Here is a 24,986-nt window from a genome sequence, read left to right on the forward strand (position 1 = left end):
GAGCAGTAGGGAGGCGATTACCAGCCAAGTCCTGCTTTGTTCACCAGATTCCATTTGGGCTGTGTAGGGAAGAAGTAGCAACACTTTCCCGGCATGCTCAATGAAGTCCATGGAAGAGTAGGAGATTTCTAAAAGTTGTAAAAATCCTTAGAGACTTGGGACAACTTAGCGTAGCTTAAACTTTAGGAAACCATCTTTTATTAGGTGGTCTCAAGCACGATATCTGTGCTGTAAGACCTTTCTTTCTGTCTCTGTGTTCAGGTTATTTGTGGGACTCATACCCTCTTGCTGAATTGGACCAGCAGCCCTGGGGATGATGAGAGGCCCCCACTACTTCTCAGTTATAAGGCATGGCAGAAATCTGTAGCCTTTTGAGTCCCCTAAGGAAAGGTCAAGTGACACTTAGCTAGATAAATGTTTGCTAGAGTTATCTCTTAAAGCAAAGGGATTTTTCCACCAAAGAGTAGTTTTCTTTTTATTTAACTTACACTATATCTTCAGCAGTATCTCCCTTCAGGCTAGTAAGACGGACATGCCCACAGTTAACTGTGTACCTGTCTTTAAAGAAATAAGATGTCTGCCAGTTACACTGCTATGACCTCAGGTTCCAGAATATCAAGGCAACATTCTTTAGATGTTTCATTTTGGATTGAACCTAAGTTTAGAATCAGCTTATTGTTGAAGGGAAAAGGACATCCCAAGTGACAAGAAAATACCTATTAACTATGAATTGGTTTGGAAATTACTTCTCTGAGTTTCCTGAGGATATTTCCTTCCTCAACACACACTCACCTCTATTGCTTTCACTCATATCGTCTGAAGATGAACAACATTTTATTTCCAGCTTGAGGTAGGGAGTAGGGTGATTTTACCCCCAGCTTTTGCTCTTTGGTTGGAATATCAAATCAATATCCTCCTATAAGGAGCCAGGAAAAAGAAAACTGGGCTCAGGAAGAAAGCTGCTATCATTTCCCATGTGTGCTTGAAAAGGAGGCAACTGATTATTTCCTTCTGGCCTTGCTTGGCTGGTGAAAAGAGAAGAGCTGGCTTGGATGGGAAGGTGTCTCTACTCTTAACTGAAAATGTTGGCACCCTGACCAAGTGAAACTTTATTTCTGGTGGCTGCCATTAATTTCCACCCTTTGGAAACCAAAACTCAAGAGTTTTGACTTCAGTTAAGAGTTTGAAATGGTTCATCAAGGAGGCCTCAGTGGAAGGCAGAACAAACTCTTAGTACTGCAAGTTTCATTAAAGTAGAGGGTGACATGAAACCCCCCCAGGCTGAAGCACCAGGTGTGTGGGAATATGCAGTGGGGAATGTGTTTAGCTGCTAGAAGAGGTGAAGGTTAGGGTAAGGCTGAAAAAGGGGAAGGCTGTGTGTCCCATCCGTTGTTTGGTAGGAGCTGATAACTAGAATGACTGCAGTGAGTCCTCTGCCTCCCACCAGTTGAAGCCTCTCTCTGCTTCTCTCCTTTATGGTGACCAACCCTCTTGGTTTGTCTGGGACTGTTCTAATTTTAACACTGAAAGTTTTCCATCCTGGAAAATCCCTTAGGCCAGGGCAAACTGGGATGATTAGTCACCCTGATTGAATTTTAAGCTATTTGGGTAGCACATATGACAACTGAGAAACTGCCCCCAATCTCCTCCCTCTGTTCTTCGTTTCTGAGAAAAGTGTTCAGGATGCCCTAGGGTATGTGCAAGATCCTTAATTTAAATAATAACGGTAGCTGCCATCCACTGCATGCCTACTATATGCCAAGTACATAATCTTGTTTAATCCTCAGGGCGACTATGGAGGCCCGATAGTTTAAGTCCAATTTTATGGAAGAGGAGACCAGCGCTGAGGACTGGGACAAGTTGTATTTTACAGGGTCAAACAACTAGAATGCAGCTGAGCCACATTTGTACTTTAGTGTGCCTGAATCGAAGCTCTGTCCTCTTTACACTAAATGAAGAAGTTGCTGAATTTGATGGCAAATGGATAGCTACTCTGGTTTAGAAACTGTGTGACCATCAGCTTCACCCACTGCTTCCAAACTCATTCTTATTACTGGTAGTGTAAGATTCTATCTATCTAGAGTAATATACAGAGCTAAAAGCTGTGTAGGAAGCTGCAATGGCTACTTTAGTCTGACACCTGTAGCAGCCCCTGAATAATTATTCAGTTCTTAAAGGAACTACTAAGTGCCTGGCACATAGCAGGTACTTGGTGAAGGGTAGCTGTGCTTGTTATTTTAATTTTGACACATGAGCTATAATCTTGAACTGAAATGTTTTAGCTAATGAATGTCAATTCAAACATTTTAATATAAAAATCACCAAAGGTTCAGAGTATTAAGGAAAGAAAATAATACAGTTCTTGAGTTCAAAATTAGGCAAACACACACACAAAAACCCCTTTTTTTCCCCCACCAAGGAAAAGCTACCCTCTTAGTTATTTGATTTGCAATAGCTAGAGGACAGGCTTCCTTGCCATAATAGGTGTTACACATATAATGCTGAGATAGAAGCAGAAAATTCTCTTCTAGGGCTCCAAGCTATAAGTGCGTTTCAGGGGAAAATCTAATCTAGGGGCTCAGCGCTAAGAAACTCCTTTACTAAAATTGCTGGAAACTCTTAGTGTAATAATGGAAGTCCCAGCTTGCAGGGATCACGTTGAGAGGTAAATGCCCTGGGTTATGTGGAGGCATGCAAGAAGATTTTAGGCTACTCTCAATAAAAACTCTTGATGTTTTTATGTAATCAATTCACACCTGAGAGTTGTGCCTTTACTAGAGAATGAAACATGGTTAAGGTCACATAATCTGTAGCTAGATTTGAGGAGGACTCAGATATAATGGAAGAGATGTGTGAATTGAGTTTAATCCAATTCAACAGTTGTTGTGCACCCACTAGTTTTCAAGGAGTGCACTGGATTCTGGGGATACAGGGAGAAGCAGCAGGTGCCCCCTGACCTCAAGGAGTTCACATGGAAGTAGAGGAGAGAAGATATGTATAGAGGTAGTTTCTTCAGGACCAATCTGAAGTCTTCATAGGTGTCTTAGTCTGCCCAGAATTTCATAAAAAAATACCACAGACTGTGTAGCTTACGGAAGAGCTACTTATTTTCTCACAGTTCTGGAGGCTGGAAGTCCCAAATCAGGGTGCCATCATGGTCCAGTTCTGGTGAGGACTCTTCTTGGTTTGCAGCCTTCTCTCTGAGCGTTTACATGGCCTTTCCCTTCTTATAAGGCCAGCAGTCCTATTGGACCAGGATCCTACCCCTATTCTTTATTTAACCTTAATTATCTCCTTGAAGCCCTACCTCCAAATACAGTCAGAGCTAGATCTTCAACATATGAATTTGGGGAGACACAATTCAATCCATAGCAGTAAGCTTTAGCCCACATCATAGCAAATATATTAACATGTACCCATACCTATGTTATATCCTTTTTCTTTTCTGTATACTAAGTGAAAGGATTTTAATAATTTTGCTTTTGAAATTATTTGGCTTTGAGTAATTTAATTTATTATTAGCTGTTGCTTCTCAGCAGTCATTCATTCTTGGATTTTTTTTTTTTTTTTTTTTTTTTGCAAAATGAGAGAATTGTAATTTGTTTTCAAATGTAATAAAATATGTGTGAATTCCAAATTGGACATTCATGTGACAGGTATCATGCTAGGTTTTTGTGTTTAATTGAGCATTAACTAATTTCAACTTTGCAGTTTTTTTGTTTTGTTTTGTTTTGCAGTACGCGGGCCTCTCACTGTTTTGGCCTCTCCTGTTGTGGAGCACAGGCTCTGGACGCACAGGCTCAGCGGCCATGGCTCACGGGCCCAGCCGCTCCGCGGCATGTGGGATTTTCCCGGACCGGGGCACGAACCCGCGTCCCCTGCATCGGCAGGCGGACTCTCAACCACTGTGCCACCAGGGAAGCCCCAACTTTGCAGTTTTTATATTTTGTAGCCAATACTTTTTTCCAGGTCTCAAATGCTTTGATAGGTTCTTGAAAAGCTTGTTAGACCCTACATATTGTCTATAATGCCGAATGGATAAAAGGGTGGGGATGTTTCATAGCTCTACTTTCACACTTCTAGATAGGTCACTCCCAACTCTAACTCGCTCTTCCAAGCTCTTGTGCAGCATTCCCAGCTGTTGGCTGGGATGCCCCTCATGTCTCACTGGCACTGTAGATTGGCTGTGCTCCCAGCATCCTCTTCCCTTCTGCCTTACCTCCTATTCTATTTTCCTTGCCATCTCTGTTACATTGACATCGCCACCTACCTGGTAGGAGGTGCAGAAGCCATTGCAGTGATCATCAGTGGTCTCCAAGTCCACCTGTATCAGGTTTCAGGCTGTTATCAGGATGACTACGTGGGCATTGCCTGGGAACTTTATTATGGACATTGATTTCTATACCTCATCCCTGGAGTCCTGTACAGTGGTCTGGGGTGAGGCTTGGGAATTTGTTTTTTTAACAAGCCAATGTGCTGTCAGGTTTGGGAGGGTGTGGGTAGTATTGGTGGAATGAAAGAGAGATGTGATCATAATAACAAGAACAGTGCTCCCCATATTATGATAACTTGAAATCCCATTGGATTTAATGTCCCAAATCAGAGGTTCTCAAAGGGCTCCACAGCTGTTTGCAAGATGCCCACAGGGTGTTGCCTTAAGGATGCTCAGGAGTATTCTACTCTGGCCTCTAGGTTTTGTGTCCCAGGTGTCCCAGGTGTCCCAGGTGCAGAACTTTGGTGACTATTACTGTAACAACAGCTGTTACAGGAAGAAATTCTGCTGTCTTTTTAGTTTCTCTCAAGTATGAGGCAAGCTCTTTATTTCCTCATAACACATCAGAGACCAGGTACAAAACTCTTAATGAAGCTTGCTAAAAGGGTAGCCCCAAACAGAATAACTGCTACTATGTACAGGCTGAGACTCATTCTCATTCTCGGGCCCCTCTATCCCACTCTTGACATGCCCCTTCCATGAGGCTAGATAACAGCGTACCCTTCACTATAGGACTCACTCCAGGTATCCCCAGGGTAGGCATTCAGGCAAAACTAACTTTCAGCCCCAGAAAGAGAAGGAAGTTTTTTTCTCACCTCACTTTTGAAGCCCACCCACTGGGCCTGTATTTCTATTTCAGAATGACTGAGTGGAATATCTATGCCCTTCAGGGAAAATCGAACCAGAGTTGTACTATGTGGCTGCACGAGGACAACCATATAGTGGTTTGATATCAAGATATATTCTGAAGTCTGGGTTATTCATTTAAATGATACCACCTGTCCCACTTTAGTAGCCTCGTCCAGATTTAGATGTACCATTCAGTCCAATTCCTTATTTGTCTTTTCAACAAAGTTTCAAAATCCTTGCATACAGCCTCACTCAGGGTCACATTGTTACACAGGCTGTGTGCACAATAAACAAGTTACCTGTCCTTCAGTCCACATAATAACCCTGTGAGGTAGTTTTTTTCATCTTAAATTTGAACAAACAAAACAGAGGTTAAGCCACTTAACCAAGATCAGGCTTCCAGGAAGTGGTATGCTGGGGCTTTATTTGTGAATTTATTATTAAACACTGAGAAACACTGAGGAAGTAGACTGGACATTGAGTCTGAGTGACAGAACTTGGAATAATAATGCCACTAATAGAAATGGGGCAAAAAATCAGAGGAGGTACGATGGAGGAGGAGGGAGGGAGATGGTGAAGTCAGCTTGGGCTCTGAAATAAGAGCCACTGGGCATCACTGGGTCCCTGTCTCTTTATCACTGTGTCTTGGCTTGATGATTATCCTTCTGAACCATCTTCTTTGTTTCCAAGTTAATCACCATCCTTGACTCTCCAGGAGCCATGCACCAGCCCAGGCTGTGGTGAAGCAGCCTGTCCGGGGAGCCAGTGGCAGGACCACAGTCACAAAGATTGTCCAGACTGGTGGGGACTGGAGCACCGGCCTCTTCAGTGTCTGCAGAGATAGGAGAATTTGTATGTTTTTTCTCTTCCTTTAAGTTCTCCTTTACTATTTTCTTTCCTAAAACACCAGTGGGTAGAAAAGCTGCGTCAGGCACAAGGACAGAAATTAAATGGTTTCAGACTAACTAGACTAATATTCTAGTGACTCAAATACACTCCTTGGCAGGAAGGATCTTGCTTTTCAGGGATGTGGATGTTTTTGTAAAATAAGTGATGACTTCAAAGGTTTTTTTAAATGACAAAATCCATTGCATGTAAAGACACACAAAATGGGCTCCCTTATCTGCAGCTGATGGAGTATAAATTGGTACAAGCTTCCCAGTGAATGGTTAGTAACACCTATAAAAAGGGCCTCAAGTGTTATGTAGCCTTCGACCCAGTAATTACAGTTTTAGGCATTTAGTCGAAGGAAATAAATCATGTGCAAAGATTTAGCAGCATCATTAAATTGTTGCAGCGTTGGTTATCGTAGCAACAATCTGGAACAACCTAAATGTTCAGTGGGGGCTTCAATACAATGAATTATACAGCCATGAAAAGTCATATTGTAGAATAATACTTCCTGAGATGGAAAAATGTTGGGATACAATTTTAAGTTAAAGAATCAGATTGTAAAACCATGTACATTAGCCATTAATTTGGGGGAATATTTAGAAAAATATCTGGAAGGATATAAATACAAATGTTTACAGCAAGTGTCTCCAGATGGTACGCTAATGAATAGTTTTTCTTTTTGCTTATCTCTAGTATTTCTGTGAGGAAAGTGTAGTACTTTCTTCACAGAATAGTGAGGAAGACCAGTCATTGAATAAGACCAATCATAAAAAGATGCTCCCTTTGTTTTTTTTTAAATTAAGTTTTATTGGAGTATAGTTGTTTTACAATGTTGTGTTAGTTTCTGCTGTACAGCAAAGTGAATCAGCTATACGTGTACATGTATCCCCTCTTTTCTGGATTTCCTTTCCGTTTAGGTCACTGCAGGGCATTGAGTAGAGTTCCCCATGCTATACAGTAAGTTCTCATTAGATATCTATTTTATACATAGTATCAATAGTGTGTATATGTCAATCCCTGTCTCCCAATTCATCCCTTCCTCCCTCCCTGCCTTGTATCCATATGTCCATTCTCTATGTCTGTGTCTCTCTTTCTGCTTTGCAACTAAATTCATCTGTATCTCTAGATTCCACATATAAGTGATGTTATATGATATTTGTTTTTCTGACTTCACTCTGTATGGGTCTCTAGGTCTATGCACGTCTCTGCAAATTGCACAATTTTCGTTCCTTTTTATTATGGCTGAGTAATATTCCAATGTATATATGTACCACATCTTCTTTATCCATTCTTCTGTTGATGGGCATTTAGGTTGAATAGCTCCCTTTGTTGATTGAAATCTTTTCAGACACTGGTTTAGATGTAAAGAAGTACCAACAACACTGCCCTCTAGCTGCATGATTTTCCACTGGGTTTGAAGTTCAAAGCACATTGATTCTATTTTTACCTTAGGACATTCTGACCCATCTCTGGTACCACATGTCAGTATCCTTTTCCAGGACCTGATGTTCTTGCCCTAGGGAGTAACTCGGTCACAGAATCTTTTTTTTTTTTTGCCGGGGGGGGTTGGCGTGGGGGGCTGTCCTTTTTGATGGATGAGGGCCAGTCTCTTAAGTTCAACAGACTCTGGATCTGCTATCTTTGAAGAATATGGCTCCCCCACCCTTTAGAGGGTCTGGCAAGACCTGGATTTATCCTAAAGCCTCACAAGATGGATCAACCAGAGAGCTCTGAGCTGCTACCTGATCCACGTCCTTATGCAGCTGAGTCTTGGCTGAGGCAGAAACTCTAACAAAATTTTTGGTGCTCTGATCATCCAAGCCTGAGCCTTCACTGTTTGCCTGGGCCTCACAGAGAAGAGACCGCCCAGCACCAAACACTATCCTCCATCGCTGTCCCTTTGACCATCTGACCCAGAGCTCAGCAGATTTCTTCCTGCCACAGCTACCCATGTGTACTTCTGACCAGACAATTATGGCAGCTGTTCTCTGAATCACTCAGGATTCTTCCTGGTTCTTGTCCACATTCTCTGACTTTGGTTGTCACCCAGTACTGTGGTACAGAGAAGGCAGAATAGCCACGTGGAGATGTGGAGACCTAGCCCCAGTTTGGGGAGTGGACCATTTTCCCTTCATAGCTTATAGTTCGTGGTTGGAGGGGTGAGGGTATCAGTGCATTTCCAAGTAGAGCAAAGCCTGGAACATAATGTAGTGGTTAGGAGAGCACATTTGTATTGGATATAGACCTTGCCTTGAATCTTAACTCTGCCTCTTACTGGCCATTTGACCTTGAACAAATTCTCAGGGCCTTCATTTTTCCAGCTCTGAAATGGGGGTAAATAAAGGTGCCCACCTTAAAGATTGTCAAGATTAAAGCAGATAATGCACAGAACCCGCTCTAGAACACTGGCTTGGAACATAACTGGATCAGAGTTTTTTTTGGTTGCGTGCTATATATTGGGTTAAATAGTGTCCCCTCAAAATTCATGTCCACCTGGAGCCTCTGAATGTGACCTTATTTGGAAATAGGTTCTTTGCATTGTTGTCAAGTTACAAAGAGGTTATAGTGGATTAGGGTGGGCCCTAAGCCAGTGGCTCGTGTTCTTGTAAGAAGAGGGAAATTTGGATGCACACACAGAAAAGATGGCCATGTGAAGACAGGCACAAATTAGAATAATGCATCTATAAGCCATGGAATGCCAAGGATTGCCAGCAACCACCAAAAATTTGGAGAGAGGCATGGAACAGACTTTCCCCCAGAGCTTCCAGAAGGACGAAGCCTGCCAGCACGCCAATTTCAGACTTCTAGCCTCCAGAATTCTCCAATGAGAGAATACTTTCTATTGTTTTAAGATGTCCAGTTTGTGGTATTTTGTTATGTCAGCCCTAGGAAATTAATACACAAGCAAACATAGGATTTCATTAGAAGGTTATGGGGTAGCTCACAAAATCAGGAAATCAACTAAAAGCTAAGCTTAGGAGGGACAAGATGCATTATCAGGAGATAGCTGAAAGTCTGGTCAACTCCAAACATTTTAATCCTTTTGCTTTCCTATCTGAGAATTGCTGTTTCAGCAATGGAGCCCAATCTGCCTAGCCTAGGTCATGACTGCTGCTTGACTAGGCCAGGGCATTTTGAATGACAGTTCTCTTATTTCCCACAATAGGGAAGGGATAAATTCCTAAATTTACTATTGGGGTGTGTTACTATGAAAATTCCAACAAATATACAATAATGCACTTAGTAAATCATAGGTATTAATGTCATTGTTGTTATAAATTTTTATTTTCCAGAGTGTTGAGAGCAAAGAGTAGAATCAGGAGACTTAGATTGGTTGCTGCCCAATCCCAAGAGTACCTAAAAAGTTGACCAAAGAAAGGACCACATGCCACCCCCTCAGCCTTAAACATTGTTTCACTGCTTAGTTCTGCGCTCCACCCCCATCAGTGTTCAGGAGACCAACCACACGGGTCTTCTGGGTCCCTGCTTGTCCATTGGAGAGCCCATTCTAGGGGAAAGAAGGAATGACATGTGGAGAATACAATATTCTTTACAGCTGGACGTGATCTGTGGAGGAGAGGCCATGAATATTATACAGTACCGGCTGATCTCAAATGTACTGTGTCCTAATTGTTGTTGCCTGGATGGGCCTCCATTTTGTAACTGCTCATAGTATCTCTAAGCTAATGGTCTCACAAGAAAAAATTTATAGGCAGTATCAATTTATACACTGGTGATCTGCACCATGATTCCCAGGATGCAGCTGGAGTATGAGTGCTATGAGTCTTAGGTTTTTTTCCTTCCTTGTTTAAAAGGGCTACTTCATCCACAAAGTTTTATTTTAATCACATCACTGTGACAATACTTGTGACAAACTTGGAAACAAAAGGGACATCTTCTTTCCATGACTGTTTCACGTCAGATTCCCATCTTGGGATAGTTTACCATTAAATGTTGAGAATTACTGCTACAATTTGTCATCCATTAAGCAAAGGGTACATTATGAAGAGTGATAATTTCCATTTATTTTTGACATTTTGCTTCTTCATTTAATTGCACTTCTGGTTTTTAAACTGCCTCCCTCTTCCCACCTCTGTGCTTTCTTCTGAATTCACACTGCCCTGGGATGAGAAAATGGGTGCTTTTGTGTCCTTTGAGGATGTGGTTTCTGAAAGCTCAGATTTGAAGCTGAAGCGGAGGTGAAATAAGTGGCTGTGAAATGGCCTTGTGGGTGAAAGGCTGGCTGTTCCAGCTGGGGATGTTTGTGATGTCGCCCCAGAGGAGGTTTATGTGGAAGGTGTAATCAACACTGGTTTGTAATTCAGCCAGCCTTTACTGAGTTCCTACCTATGTATGGTCATGTGATAGGCGCTACAGATATAATAGTGACGAAGACAGAGATGGTCTCTGAGAGTACATAGGCAATAAGCAAATAGACAAAATAATTGCAGTGGTGCTGAGTGCTGTGGAGGAAGTAAACAAGGTGTTTTGAAAGGAAATTACAGGGGGCAAAGGATGGCCTCTCTGAGGAACTGACTTAAGCTGATACCTGAGAGATGGGAAAGAACCAGCCACTAAAATCACCTTTCCTGTGGAGGCACCACAAGCACCAGGCAGTAAAGGGCTTTGTGTGGACAAGAAGCCATCAGAGGCCCAACGTGGGTGGGGTGAAGCAGTCCAAGAATTTCTTTGGTTTTCTGGAAGACGAAGGAGGCATGAAAAGGCCTCAGACTGGGATTCGTGTCCTTGAACTGTATCTTGGGTAAACTGTACACTGTACACTGCAGTCTGAAAGCAGGGACCACTGGTCCTGCTCACTGGTCTTGCCCAGCGGAGCACCTGACCAATAGAAGGCGCTAATGAATATTTCCTGAACAACACATCTATGAATGAATTTTAACCTGTATTCTCACTTGCTTCCTTCTTTCCTGCACTTCATTGAAACAATCACAAAGACTTAGATTCAGAAGGAATATTGGGGTCAGCTGGTCTGGCCCCTCACCAGCTTGTCTAGATTCAGAAGGGATATTGGGGTCAGCTGGTCTGGCTCCTCACCAGCTTGTCTAAGTCCCCTCTGTAGCAAGCCTGGTAAGGACCTGACAGCCTTGGCTTTCTGAACATTTCTGGAGAGGAGGGCTCCTCTCCCTTGGAGCCATCTCAGTGCTTTAAAAAAAAAAAAAAAAGATTTTTAATAGGTTACCAGGTACGTGATGCAAAATTCAAAAGTACCTACCCCTTAGGTATATGAAAAGCAGCAACTCCATCCTTGCCCTCCTGCCCTGCCCAGTTCTCCTCAGAGGACACCACTCTTACCTGAGCCCCAATATAGTCTATATGCTTATAAATATATAAAAAATTTTAATGAAAATAGATTAATCTTTTTATTATAAAAGTATCATATAATCATGGTAAAAAAGAAAAATGCAAAAGGCTATAAAAGAAGAAAGCAGTATCCTGTAATCCCAGTGTCATAGATATACATTGTTAATATTTTGGTATCTATCCTTCCAAATTTTTTCTGTATATGTGGTATATATAATTGACACAAATAATAGAATTGTAAACACACACAGTTCTGCATCTTTATTTTGTTTTAATTTAACAATATAGATGACCATATTGTGCAGACCATATCAGCACTTCTGAAGCTAATATTTTAAATTGCTGCATAGATTCCATTGTATGAATGTACTATAATTTATTTATCCAAAAATTCTTATTTGTGGATCTTTATGTGGTTTCCAGACTTTTTGCTGTTCAAACCAATGCTTTGTGAGTATTCTTGTATTGGTGCCATTTTGTATGTGCGTGAGTTATCTGTTGGACAAACGCTGAGGGTAAACCTACTGGTCAGATAGTACGTACCTTTTTAAATCTTGATAGATGTTTCCAAATGGCACTCCATTTAGAAGTTGTACTAATTTACACTCCCACCCACAATGTATGAGCATGCCCCATTCCTTATTTATTTATTTATCTATTTATTCTTGGCTGAGTTGGGTCTTCATTGCTGCATGTGGGCTTTCTCTAGTTGCAGTGAGTGGGGGCTACTCTTCCTCGCAGCGCATGGGCTTCTCACTGCGGTGGCTTCTCTTGTTGCGGAGCACGGGCTCTAGGCGCGCGGACTTCAGTAGTTGTGGCACGTGGGCTTAGTAGTTGTGGCTCGTGGGCTCTAGAGCGCAGGCTCAGTAGATGTGGTGCACGGGCTTAGTTGCTCCACATCATGTGGGATCTTCCCCGACCAGGGCTCGAATCCGTGTCCACTGCATTGGCAGGCGGATTCATAACCACTGTGCCACCAGGGAAGCCCCACATTCCTTTTTTTTTTTTTTTTTGCGGTACACGGGGCTCTCACTCTTGTGGCCTCTCCCGTTGCAGAGCACAGGCTCCGGACACTCAGGCTCAGCGGCCGTGGCTCACGGGCCTAGCTGCTCCGCGGCATGTGGGGTCTTCCCGGACCGGGGCACGAACCCGTGTCCCCTGCATCGGCAGGCGGACTCTCAACCACTGCGCCACCAGGGAAGCCCCCCACCATTCCTTTTTTAAGCATCTCTTATTGTTAGATTCTGCCTCTTTGTGATAATTGACCTGAAATGTGCCTTGCTGCAATTTCCACACACCTTTCCTACTTATGTTCTTTGGGGCTCCACACTGTGGTTTTGTGTAGCCTTCTTTTTATCTCGACTCCCCCTGTGAGTTAGAGGGATGAATGATGAACCACATTCCATGCTAGAGGGTGGAGTTCTTGTTAGAGAATAGGCCAGGGATGTTTAGGCTGTGGGAGCTGACATGACCACTAGGCCTTTGGGGGGAAGAGGAAGAGGCTGAATTTATGGCATGGATCTCTCTTGAGCCTGAGCTTCTTTTTTAAAAAAAGTACACACACATACACACACACACACGTGCACAGACATACTTGCATATATATATATATTTTTTACTTCACAAATAACACATGAATATGTTCACTTTATTAAAGAAGTGAAACATTACAGAAAAGGGAACCATGTCACTCTTTTTTATTAAATCAATTTGGAGTGTTTTCTTCCAGATCTTTTTCTCTGTATTTACATATGCATCTATTAGTAACATATACTATTGCTTTGTAACTTTTTAAACAAAGCATAAATGGTATTATGCTGTAATATCATTATGCAATTTGATTTTTTTAACTCAAAATATGTCTTAGAGATTTATCTCTGTTGGTACTTAATTGATCTTTCATTGCGTTCTTAATTATTCCCTAGTATGATCTGCACCATCATGGTTTATTTACACGTTTGTCTATTAATGTACTCTTGTTTTAAATTTGAAGCCACAAATAATGCTGCAGTGGATATCCTTGTACCGGCCTCTTTGTGTGCATGTGTAAGCATTACTCTAGGGTAGATGCTAACAAGTGGAGTTTCTGAATCTCAGAGTATTTAAAACTTTATGAGATTCAGCCAAGTTGCTTTCCAAAGTGACTGCCAGTTTCCATCTCCATCAGTGTATGGAGCACCTATTTCTCTGTGGTGCCCCACAGCATTTGACATGCTCTAAAAACCTTAGAGTGTGGCCAGCCCTGAACCAAGATGGCAGAGTAGAAGGACGTGCTCTCACTCCCTCTTGTGAGAACACCAGAATCACAACTAGCTGCTGGACAATCATTGACAGGAAGACACTGGAACTCACCAAAAAAGATACCCCACATCCAAAGACAAAGGAAAAGCCACAATGAGATGGTAGGAGGGGCGCAATCACAGTAAAATCAAATCCCATAACTGGTGGCTGGGTGACTCACAGACTGGAGAACACTTATACCACAGAAGTCCACCCAGTGGAGTGAGGTTCTGAGCCCCACGTCAGGTTCCCAACCTGGGGGTCCAACAACGGGAGGAGGAATTCCTAGAGAATCAGGCTTTGAAGGCTAGTGGGATTTGACTGCAGGACTTTGACAGGACTGGGGGAAACAGAGACTCCACTCTTGGAGGGCACACACAAAGTAGTGTGCACGTTGGGACCCAGGGGAAGGAGCAGTGATCCCAAGGGAGACTGAACCCAACCTAGCTGCTAGTGTTGGAGGGTCTCCTGCAGAGGCGGGGGTGGCTGTGGCTCACTGTGGGGACAAGGACACTGGCAGCAGAAGTTCTGGGAAGTACTCCTTGGTGTGAGCCCTCCCGGAGTCTGCCATTAGCCCCACCAAAGAGCCCAGGTAGGCTCCAGTGTTGGGTTACCTCAGGCCAAACAACCAACAGGGAGGGAACCCAGCCCCACCCATCAGCAGTCAAGCCAATTAAAGTTTTACTGAGCTCTGCCCACCAGAGCAACAGTCAGCTCTACCCACCACCAGTCCCTCCCATCAGGAAACTGGCACAAGCCTCTTAGGTAGCCTCATCCACCAGAGGGCAGACAGCAGAAGTAAGAAGAACTATAGTCCTACAGCCTGCGGAACAAAAACCACATTCACAGAAAGATAGACAAGATGAAAAGGCAGAGGGCTATGTACCAGATGAAAGAACAAGATAAAACCCCAGAAAAACAACTAAATGAAGTGGACATAGGCAACCTCCCAGAAAGAGAATTCAGAATAATGATAGTGAAGATGATCCAGGACCTCGGAAAAAGAATGGAGGCAAAGATCGAGAAGATGCAAGAAATGTTTAACAAAGACCTAGAAGAATTAAAGAACAAACAAACAGAGATGAACAATACAATAACTGAAATGAAAACTACACTAGAAGGAATCAATAGCATAATAACTGAGGCACAAGACCGGATAAGTGACCTGGAAGACAGAATGGTGGAATTCACTGCTGTGGAACAGAATAAAGAAAAAAGGATGAAAAGAAATGAAGACAGCCAAAGAGACCTCTGGGACAACATTAAATGCAACAACATTCGCATTATAGGGGTCCCAGAAGGAGAAGAGAGAGAGAAAGGACCTGAGAAAATATTTGAAGAGATTATAGTCAAAAACTTCCCTAACATGGGAGAGGAAATAGCCACCCAAGTCCAGGAAACACAGAGAGTCCCAGGCAGGATAAACCCAACGAGAAACATGCCAAGATACATAGTAATCTAATTGACAAAAATTAAAGACAAAAAAATTATTAAAAGCAACAAGGGAAAAAAGACAACATAAAAGAGAACTCCCATAAGGTTAACAGCTGATTCTCAGCAGAAAGTCTACAAGCCAGAGTGGAGTGGCACAATATATTTAAAGTGATGAAAGGGAAGAACCTACAGCCAACATTACTCTACCTGGCAAGGATCTCATCAGATTCGACAGAGAAATCAAAAGCTTTACAGACAAGCAAAAGGTAAGAGAATTCAGCACCACCAAACCAGCTCTACAACAAATGCTAAAGGAACTTCTCTAAGTGGGAAACACAAGAGAAGAAAAGGGCCTACAAAAGCAAACCCAAAACAATTAAGAAAATGGTCATAGGAACTTACATATCAATAATTACCTTAAACGTGAATGGATTAAATGCTCCAATCAAAAGACACAGGCTTGCTGAATGGATACAAAAACAACACCCATATATATGCTGTCTACAAGAGACCCACTTCAGACCTAGGGACACATACAGACTGAAAGTTAGGGGACGGAAAAAGATATTCCATGCAAATGGAAATCAAAAGAAAGCTGGAGTAACAATACTCATATCAGATAAAATAGACTTTAAAATAAAGAATGTTACAAGAGACAAGGAAGGACTCTACATAAGATCAAGGGATCAATCCAAGAAGAAGATATAACAATTTTAAATATATATGCACCCAACATAGGAGCACCTCAATACAAAAGGCAACTGCTAACAGCTCTAAAAGAGGAAATTGACAGTAACACAATAATAGTGGGGGACTTTAACACCTCACTTACACCAATGGACAGATCATCCAAAATGAAAATAAATAAGGAAACAGAAGCTTTAAATGACACAACAGAAAGGATAGATTTAATTGATATTTATAGGACATTCCATCCAAAAACAGCAGATTACACATTCTTCTCAAGTGTGCACAGAACTTTCTCCAGGATAGATCACATCTTGGGTCACAAATCAAGCCTCAGTAAATTTAAGAAATTTGAAATCATATGAAGCATCTTTTCTGACCACAACACTATTAGATTAGAAATGAATTACAGGGAAAAAAGTGTATAAAACACAAACACGTGTAGGCTAAACAATATGTTACTAAATAACCAAGAGATCCCTCAAGAAACCAAAGAGGAAATCAAAAAATACGTAGAGACAAAAGACAATGAAAACACAATGATCCAAACCTATGGGATGCAGCAAAAGCAGTTCTAAGAGGAAAGTTTATAGCTATACAAGCCTACCTCAAGAAACAAGAAAAATCTTAAATAAGCAATCTAACCTTACACCTAAAGGAGCTAAAGAAGAACAAACAAAACCCAAAGTTAGCAGAAGGAAAGAAATCATAAAGATCAGAGCAGAAATAAATGAAATAGAAACAAAGAAAACAATAGCAACGATCAATAAAACTAAAAGCTGGTTCTTTGAGAAGATAAACAAAATTGATAAACCATTAGCCAGACTCATCAAGAAAAAGAGGGAGAGGACTCAAATCAATAAAATTAGAAATGAAAAAGAAGTTACAACAGACACTGCAGAAATACAAAGCATCCTAAGAGATTACTACAAGCAACTCTATGCCAATCAAATGGACAACCTGGAAGAAATGGACAAATTTCGGAAAGTATAACCTCAAAGACTGAACCAGGAAGAAATAGAAAATATGAACAGACCAATCACAAGTAATGAAATTGAAACTGTGATTAAAAATCTTCCAACAAACAAAAGTCCAGGACCAGATGGCTTCACAGGTGAATTCTATCAAACATTTTGAGAAGAGCTGATATCCATCCTTCTCAAACTCTTCCAAAAAATTGCAGAGGAAGGAACACTCCCAAACTCATTCTATGAGGCCACCATCACCCTGATATCAAAACCAGACAAAGATACTACAAAAAAAGAAAATTACAGACCAATATCACTGATGAATATAGATGCAAAAATCCTCACCAAATACTAGCAAACAGAATCCAGCAACACATTAAAAGGATCATACACCATGATCAAGTGGGATTTATCCCAGGGATGCAAAGATTCTTCAGTATATGCAAATCAATCAATGTGATACACCATATTAAGAAACTGAAGAAGAAAAACCATATGCTCATTTCAATAGATGCAGAAAAAGCTTTTGACAAAGTTTAACACCCATTTATGATAAAAACTCTCCAGAACGTGGGCATAGCGGGAACCTACCTCAACATAATAAAAGCTATATATGACACACCCACAGCAAACATCATTCTCAATGGTGAAAAACTGAAAGCATTTCCTCTAAGATCAGGAACAAGACAAGGATGTCCACTCTCACCACTGTTATTCAACATAGATTGGCATTCCTAGCCACAGCAATCAGAGAAGAAAAAGAAATAAAAGGAATACAAATTGGAAAAGAAAAAGTAAAATTGTCACTGTTTGCAGGTGACTTGATACTATACATAGATAATCCTAAAGATGCCACCAGAAAACTACTAGAGCTAATCAATGAATTTGGTAAAGTTGCAGGATACAAAATTAATGCACAGAAATCTCTTGCATTCCTATACACTAATGATGAAAAATCTGAGAGAGAAATTAAGGAAACTCTCCCACTTACCATTGCAATAAAAAGAATAAAATACCTAGGAATAAACCTACCTAGGGAGACAATAGACCTGTATGCAGAAAATTATAAGACACTGATGAAAGAAATTAAAGATGATACCAACAAATGGAGAGGTAATCCATGTTCTTGGATTGGAAGAATCAACATTGTGAAAAGGACTATACTACCCAAAGCAATCTACAGATTCAATGCAATCCCTATCAAATTACCAATGACATTTTTTACGGAACTAAAACAAAAAAATCTTAAAATTTGTATGGAGACAAAAAAGACCCCAAATAGCCAAAGCAGTCTTGAGGGAAATAAACGGGGCTGGAGGAATCAGACTCCCTGACTTCAGACCATATTACAAAGCTACAGTAATCAAGACAATATGGTACTGGTACAAAAACAGAAACAAAGATCAATGGAACAAGATAGAAAGCCCAGAGATAAACCCATGCACCTATGGTCAACTAATCTATGACAAAGGAGGCCAGGATATACAATGGAGAAAAGACAATCTCTTCAATAAGTGGTGCTGGGAAAACTGGACAGCTACATGTAAAAGAATGAAATTAGAACTGTCCCTAACACCATACACAAAAATAAACTCAAAGTGGATTAGAGACTTAAATGTAAGGCCAGACACTATAAAACTCTTAGAGGAAAACATAGGCAGAACACTCTAGGACATAAATCACAGCAAGATCCTTTTTGACCCACCTCCTAGAGAAATGGAAATAAAAACAAAAATAAACAAATGGGACCTAATGAAACTTCAAAGCTTTTGCACAGCAAAGGAAACCATAAACAAGACGAAAAGACAACCCTCAGAATGGGAGAAAATATTTGCAATGAATCAATGGACAAAGGATTAATCTCCAAAATTTATTAGCAGCTCACACAGCTCAATATTAAAAAAACAAACAACCCAGGCTTCCCTGGTGGCGCAGTGGTTGCGAGTCTGCCTGCTGATGCAGGGGACACGGGTTCGTGCCCCAGTCCGGGAAGATCCCACATGCCGCGGAGCGGCTGGGCCTGTGAGCAATGGCCACTGAGTCTGTGCGTCCGGAGCCTGTGCTCCGCAACGGGAGAGGCCACAACAGTGAGAGGCCTGCATACCGCAGGAAAAAACAAAAAAAACCCAATCCAAAAATGGGCAGAAGACCTAAATAGACATTTCTCCAAAGAAGACATACAGATGGCCAAGAAGCACATGAAAAGCTGCTCAACATCACCAATGATTAGAGAAATGCAAATCAAAACTACAAGGAGGTATCACCTCACACCGGTTAGAATGGGCATCATCAGAAAATCTACAAACAACAAATGCTGGAGAGGGTGTGGAGAAAAGGGAACCCTCTTGCACTGTTGGTGGGAATGTAAATTGATACAACCACTATGGAGAACAGTATGGAGGTTCCTTAAAAAACTAAAAATAGAATTACCATATGATCCAGCAATCCCACTACTGGGCATATACCCAAAGAAAACCATAATTCAAAGAGATACATGCACCCCAATGTTCATTGCAGCACTATTTACAATAGCCAGGTCATGGAAGCAACCTAAATACCCATCGACAGACAAATGGATAAAGAAGTTGTGGTACATATATACAATGGAATATTACTCAACCATAAAAAGGAACGAAATTGAGTCATTTGTTGAGACGTGGATGGATCTAGAGACTGTCATACAGAGTGAAGTAAGTCAGAAAGAGAAAAACAAATATCGTATATTAACACATGTATGTGGAACCCAGAAAAATTGTACAGATGAACGGGTTTGCAGGGCAGAAATTGAGACACAGATGTAGAGAACAAGCTTACGGACACCGAGGCGGGTTAGCGGCAGGGGGGTGGTGGTGGTGGTGGGATGAATTGGGCGATTGGGATTGACAAGTGTACACTGATGTATATAAAATTAATGACTAATAAGAACCTGCTGTATTAAAAAATAAATAAAACAAAAATCAAAAATAAAAAACACCTTAGAAAAATTCGGCATTCTTATAGGTAATAAATGGTTTCTGATCGTCTTAGTATGCAATTCCCTGATTACTAACGACATTGAGCAGCTTTTCATGTTTTTTCTTGGTCATTTTTATTTGTTCTTTAACTGTTCATGCCTTGTGTTCATTTTCTTCTTCTGTTTAATCCTTGATATATTGATTTTCAGGAATTCTTTGTATGTTCTGTATACTTATCCTTGGTCTGTGATTTATTTAGCGAAATTTCCTCCTAGAGCCCCCTGAAGACAAAGGATTCCATCATCCTACCCTTGTGCATCTCTTGTTGAGCACAGTGTTTATCCCACAGCACTCCACCTCGGTACACCTGACCCAAGGATCTTTCCTAAAGAAGTTGCATGATTTCAGACTCTCCACAGGAATAAATACCAAACAGTGGTAGTGAGGGCACTGTCTTAGAACACACAAGTCCACAATTGTTTACTAATTAAATACATAAAACATGAGAACATTTGGGCATATGTGGTATGTGTAGTAGTTAAGACTTTGGAGCCAGACTACTTGAGTTCAAACGTGACCTCTGCCCCTTCTTAACAAATGTATGAACTTGGGCAAATTGTTTAAGTCCTCTGGGTATTAGTTTGCTCATCTGTAAAATGGGCCTAATAATAGTAAATTTTATAGGATTGTTGTGAGAATTAAATGAGTCACTAAATGTAAAGTACTTTTAGCAGGGCTTGGCACATGGTGAAATCTGTATAAATATTATCTAATATATAATAAAACTTTGGCTTTTATAGTGTTTTTTTTTTTTATCATGTCTGACTTCTGTCCCAAGGTAATTGAATTTTGGGTGTGTTTCCTCAGTATCTAGTACTCCCTCATAATGAACACTTAGATAACCTGGATATACAAATGGAAAGGCTTAAAAATAAAATTAACAGCATGTGTTATATGAGTCATAAAAATAAGGTACAGGAGTTTCAGTGCACAAAACAACTTCTTTACAATATGCTTATTGAGGATGGTGGGCATTTCTCTCTGCCAGTTAAAGTGGTGCAGCTCAGGCAATTGGGTAAAGACAATTTATTACTCACTTAGCTTGCTAGCTTTATAATTATGCAACTTTTGATTAATTTTTTATCTGCAGGGATATACACTACAGTATTTTGTAATTCATGCATAAGTTTTGATTGATTTTTATGTGCCATGATTTCAAAGTCCCCTAATTCAGGGTTGCATACAGTATTACCACTCTGAACTCACTGCACGTTCATGGGCCATTTGCTGTCCTCTGACCTGTTGATACCAGTTGTCAGTGCTGAGTGGGACCTGCTGATCTCGCTAGGAGTAATGATTTTTTTAAAATGTGGGACAAAACATCCCAGACTTAATCAAGGATGAATTTAGTGTTTGCTTTGGGCCAAGTGATGCCTATAATACATGATTTCGTGATTTTCTTAAGATTCCTGACGAAATAGATGTTCTGTTTCTCAGATAGGCTGCTCCTTGTCCCCCTCCCCACTCCAGTCCTCATGCCCTCCATGCACATGTTCTACCTCACCTCTTATATGAAACTGGAGAAGTCCAGAGTCCAGGCACATCCCTTGGAGGTTCTAAGATAAAACAGCATTCCTAGATTTCTGCTTCTTTGTCACTGAATTTGGGAGTGGGACTCTGTACTCCTCACTGTTGAAGAGGGAGGGAGGGATGAGGCAACAGAGACAGGTGTTTGACAAGGAATTCTTCTAGTATGCTAGTGACCTGGCATGTGAGCCTTTGTGTCTGGTGCACTAGAAGGCTATGAACACTACCATTTCACACTCATTAGAATGGATAAAATAAAATAGGCTGACAATAGCAAATGTTGGTGAGGATGTGGAACAACAAACTCTCATACATTGCTGGTGGGAGGGTAAAATGGTACAAATACTTTGGAGAACTCTTTGTAAATTTCTGGTAAAATTAAACATAAATCTACCTCATGACCTAGCAATTCCATTTCCAGGAATCCACCCAAGTGAAATGAAAATATTTGTCCACGTAAAGACTTGTATATGAATATTCATAGTGCTTATTCATAATAGCAAAAAATGGAATAAACAGTGGGAGAGTGGACAATTTGTAGAACATTTATACATTGGTAATACTACTCAACAATAAAAGGAACAAACTGCAGATATACATAACAACATAGATGAATCTCAAGAAACGTGATGTTGAACAAAAGAAGTCAGATACAAAAGTAAACATGATTCCACTTATACGAAGTCCAAATCGAGGTAAAACTCATCTATGGGAATAGAAATCAGAATAGTGATATGTCAGGAGTGGGGGTGGGAGGACTAGATTGTCTGGGAAGGGGCACACGGGAACTCCCTGGGGTGATGGCAGTGTTCTACACGTTTGGTTACGTGGGTGAATATGATTGTCAGAACTCATCCAACTGAACATTTATGATTTGTGCATTTTCTTGTTTATAAATTATGCCTCAATAACATTTATTGAATACATTTTTAAAGGTTATGGTTAGTTTTTTTGCTCTTTCTTAGTTCAAATTATTTGTATTCGTCAAGGTTGTCATCTTTTGCAATGATATAGCATCTTAATCGTTTACCGGGGGTTCTTAACCTGTGGTCCAGTGATAGTTTTCAATGGATCCTTGAACCCCGTGAAACTGAATGCACAATTTTGCATGTCTGTGTTCATGTATTTTTCTCTCCCCTTCAGGAGCAAGTTCATAGCTATCACCATATCCTCAAAAGGTTCCGTGACCCAAAACGTATTTCAAAGAGAACCTCTGTGTTAATGGTTCATGCAGGATGTGTAGGAAACAATATCAGTAGTTAAAGATGAATGAATGGATAAATGACCAACTGTTTCCAGCTGATGTTCAAGGAACCAAGCCTCTACTAGTTTACAGATTAAAACTGGCAGATGTCAGTGGCTCCATGCAACTGCAAACATTAGAGAAACCTTCTGGCCTGAGAAATAGAATAAAGTCCTTATAAGAATAGCAGGCAGAATCAGTGTACCATATAAGAGCTTTCAATCACATTTATAGAAGAAGACGCCTGCTGTTCAAAAGTATCTTATACTGTGTCTATTTTAAATATTGAAATTAGATAGATGAACATAAGAGAAGCAACAGTTATGTTTCAACTATAAAAAATTATCTAATGCTTTTCTCTTGACAGAAAAAACAGTTACTGTAGTGAACGTTATCAGAATTGTAGCAGGTTCAGCTTTGCCAGTGTTTAACAAAAGAAGACAATTTTGGTGTGGCTCAGTTATGGCAAGTCTCATATAGTGAGTTTTGCAAATTGGTTATTCATTCTCAGTCCCTGATTGCAGGGGGACAATGCAGTATTAAATTGATGGCATAGGGCTATAAATGCTCTTTGAGATGTGAAGTTGCTCCAAGCACAACTGAGAACCTGAGCTTGCTTTTATGTGGTTATTGACAGGTTTCTGTGGTCTCATTTGTCCCATGTGTCTTGAGTGTGACATCGCCAGGCAGTATGGAGAGTGTTTTTGTTGGCCATTGTTACCTGGGTCCACCTTTGCACTAAGAATTGGCACCAGAGAGAGACATAGAATACGGGTAAGTGTGTTTGGATATATATGTGAAGCTGGATCTGTATGAGAACCTGGATGCCTTTCAAACCTGTGATTTTTTAAAAAAAATGAGGTGTGGGTGAGGATGCTTAAAAACACCACACTTAGTGGAATACTTTGAGAAAGGAAAGGGAAGAAATTTCTGATTTCATTTGTTACTAGGATGTATATTAACGAAAATGCCACATTGTGAAGGGTATTTCCAAGGGGGACCTATTATAATGTAGATCGTTGACCACTTCTGTTTCTCTGTCTCTTATTACATCCAGAGAAGATGATAGGTAGAAGTGCACCAAATTTGGAGGATACACTTGGGATAATCTCACTTAAAATGTAGCCCATCAGCATATACAGAATTCACTTTGGGGGTTCCCTGGGGACCCTTCAAAGAGCCAATTTCCAGTGCAGCTGAGACTGAGGTACAATGAGAGATTGAGGACAGACATGTCATACCTACTAAGATGTGGACAGATAAAAAGGCATCTTTTTATTTTATTTGTTTTTTTATTGGACTATAGTTGCTTTACACTGCGGTGTCAGTTTCTGCTGTACAGCAAAGTCAATCAGCCACACATATACATGTATCCCCTCTTTTTTGGATTTCCTTCCCATTTAGGTCACCACAGAGCACTGAGTAGAGTTCCTTCTGCTGTACAGTAGGTTCTCATTAGTTAAAAGCATCTTTTTATATATTCATGTGAAATGATCCCTAAGGTATATTTTTAAGTGAACAAAAGAGTAAGGTGTATAAGTATGTAACGATTTACTTAAAAAGAATATATATATGTAGGTAAAATGTAATGTGTATATATCTGTATGTATCTATATATGTGCCTAGACATAGAATTTATCTGGAAGTGTATATAAGAACTACCAACAACGGTAGCCCCCGACAGGTAACTGGGTGGCTGGTGAGAGCTGTAGAAGGGGGGGATTTACTTTTTACTTCCTATTCCTTCTTACTGTGGGAATTTTGGACCATGTGCATTTATTACTCCAAAAAAGTAAATAAAATAATTATAAACATTAAGTTCTAAGAGGAAATAAAAAGATGTTGACAGATAATTTTCTGTCAGTGAGACAGTGGTTTCAGGTTTGAAGTCTTGAGGGCAGGTCTCTGAATTGCAAGGATCGATTAGCAGTCGAGCTGCTTGGCACTTGGGTAACGCGGTGGAGTTGTGTCCCTGGGCGATGACTTCAGGGTGGTGGCGGATCTTGGGGGCAGTGGGTGGGATGGGCCATGAGGTAATACTGCGGAGGTTCCTGGGAGAGGGAACTGAGCCTGTGCGATTGAGCCAGAACAGAGACCCGGTCTCCCCTAGGGCACGCTGTGCGAGGACTGGCTGGCAGTGCACTGCTGCTGGCCTTTTTCCATCTGCCAGGTGGCCCGGGAACTCAAGATGAGGACCTCCCAACTCTACGAAATCTATGCGGCCCCTTCGACTAATGAAAATCTTATCTGACAGAGCAAGAAATCTCCTCCTCACTTCCCCGCACCCTCCTCTCAAATCCCTCTTAGTAGAGAGATTGTTCTTAAGGTTTCACTGAAATAGTATGAAAATAAATGATTTCCCACTACTGTCTTTACTGTTGTCCTTTCTTTACACGTACCCCCGATGAAGACTCTGTTATTTGTCTGAATTTGCTATCCCAGCCCAGCCATATTAGGCAGATTCGAGAGGTGAGTTTTTTACCCTCCGTCACCCT

At 40.9% G+C, this 24,986-nt stretch overlaps 1 protein-coding gene across 1 annotated transcript; it reads left to right on the plus strand.

Annotated features, from left to right (window-relative positions):
* Positions 1-725: 725 nt before the first annotated feature.
* On the plus strand, positions 726-24,742 carry PLAC8L1 (PLAC8 like 1; the record flags this gene model as incomplete). The annotated part of the gene is made up of 4 exons (XM_082835024.1): positions 726-850; positions 5,838-5,974; positions 23,129-23,265; positions 24,602-24,742. 4 exons carry the CDS (start codon positions 726-728, stop codon positions 24,740-24,742), a joined length of 540 nt encoding a protein of 179 aa, XP_082691150.1.
* Positions 24,743-24,986: the final 244 nt, after the last annotated feature.

The sequence above is a fragment of the Leucopleurus acutus genome (assembly GCF_964270905.1).
Source record: "Leucopleurus acutus genome assembly, chromosome: 3".
NCBI lineage: Eukaryota > Metazoa > Chordata > Mammalia > Artiodactyla > Delphinidae > Leucopleurus > Leucopleurus acutus.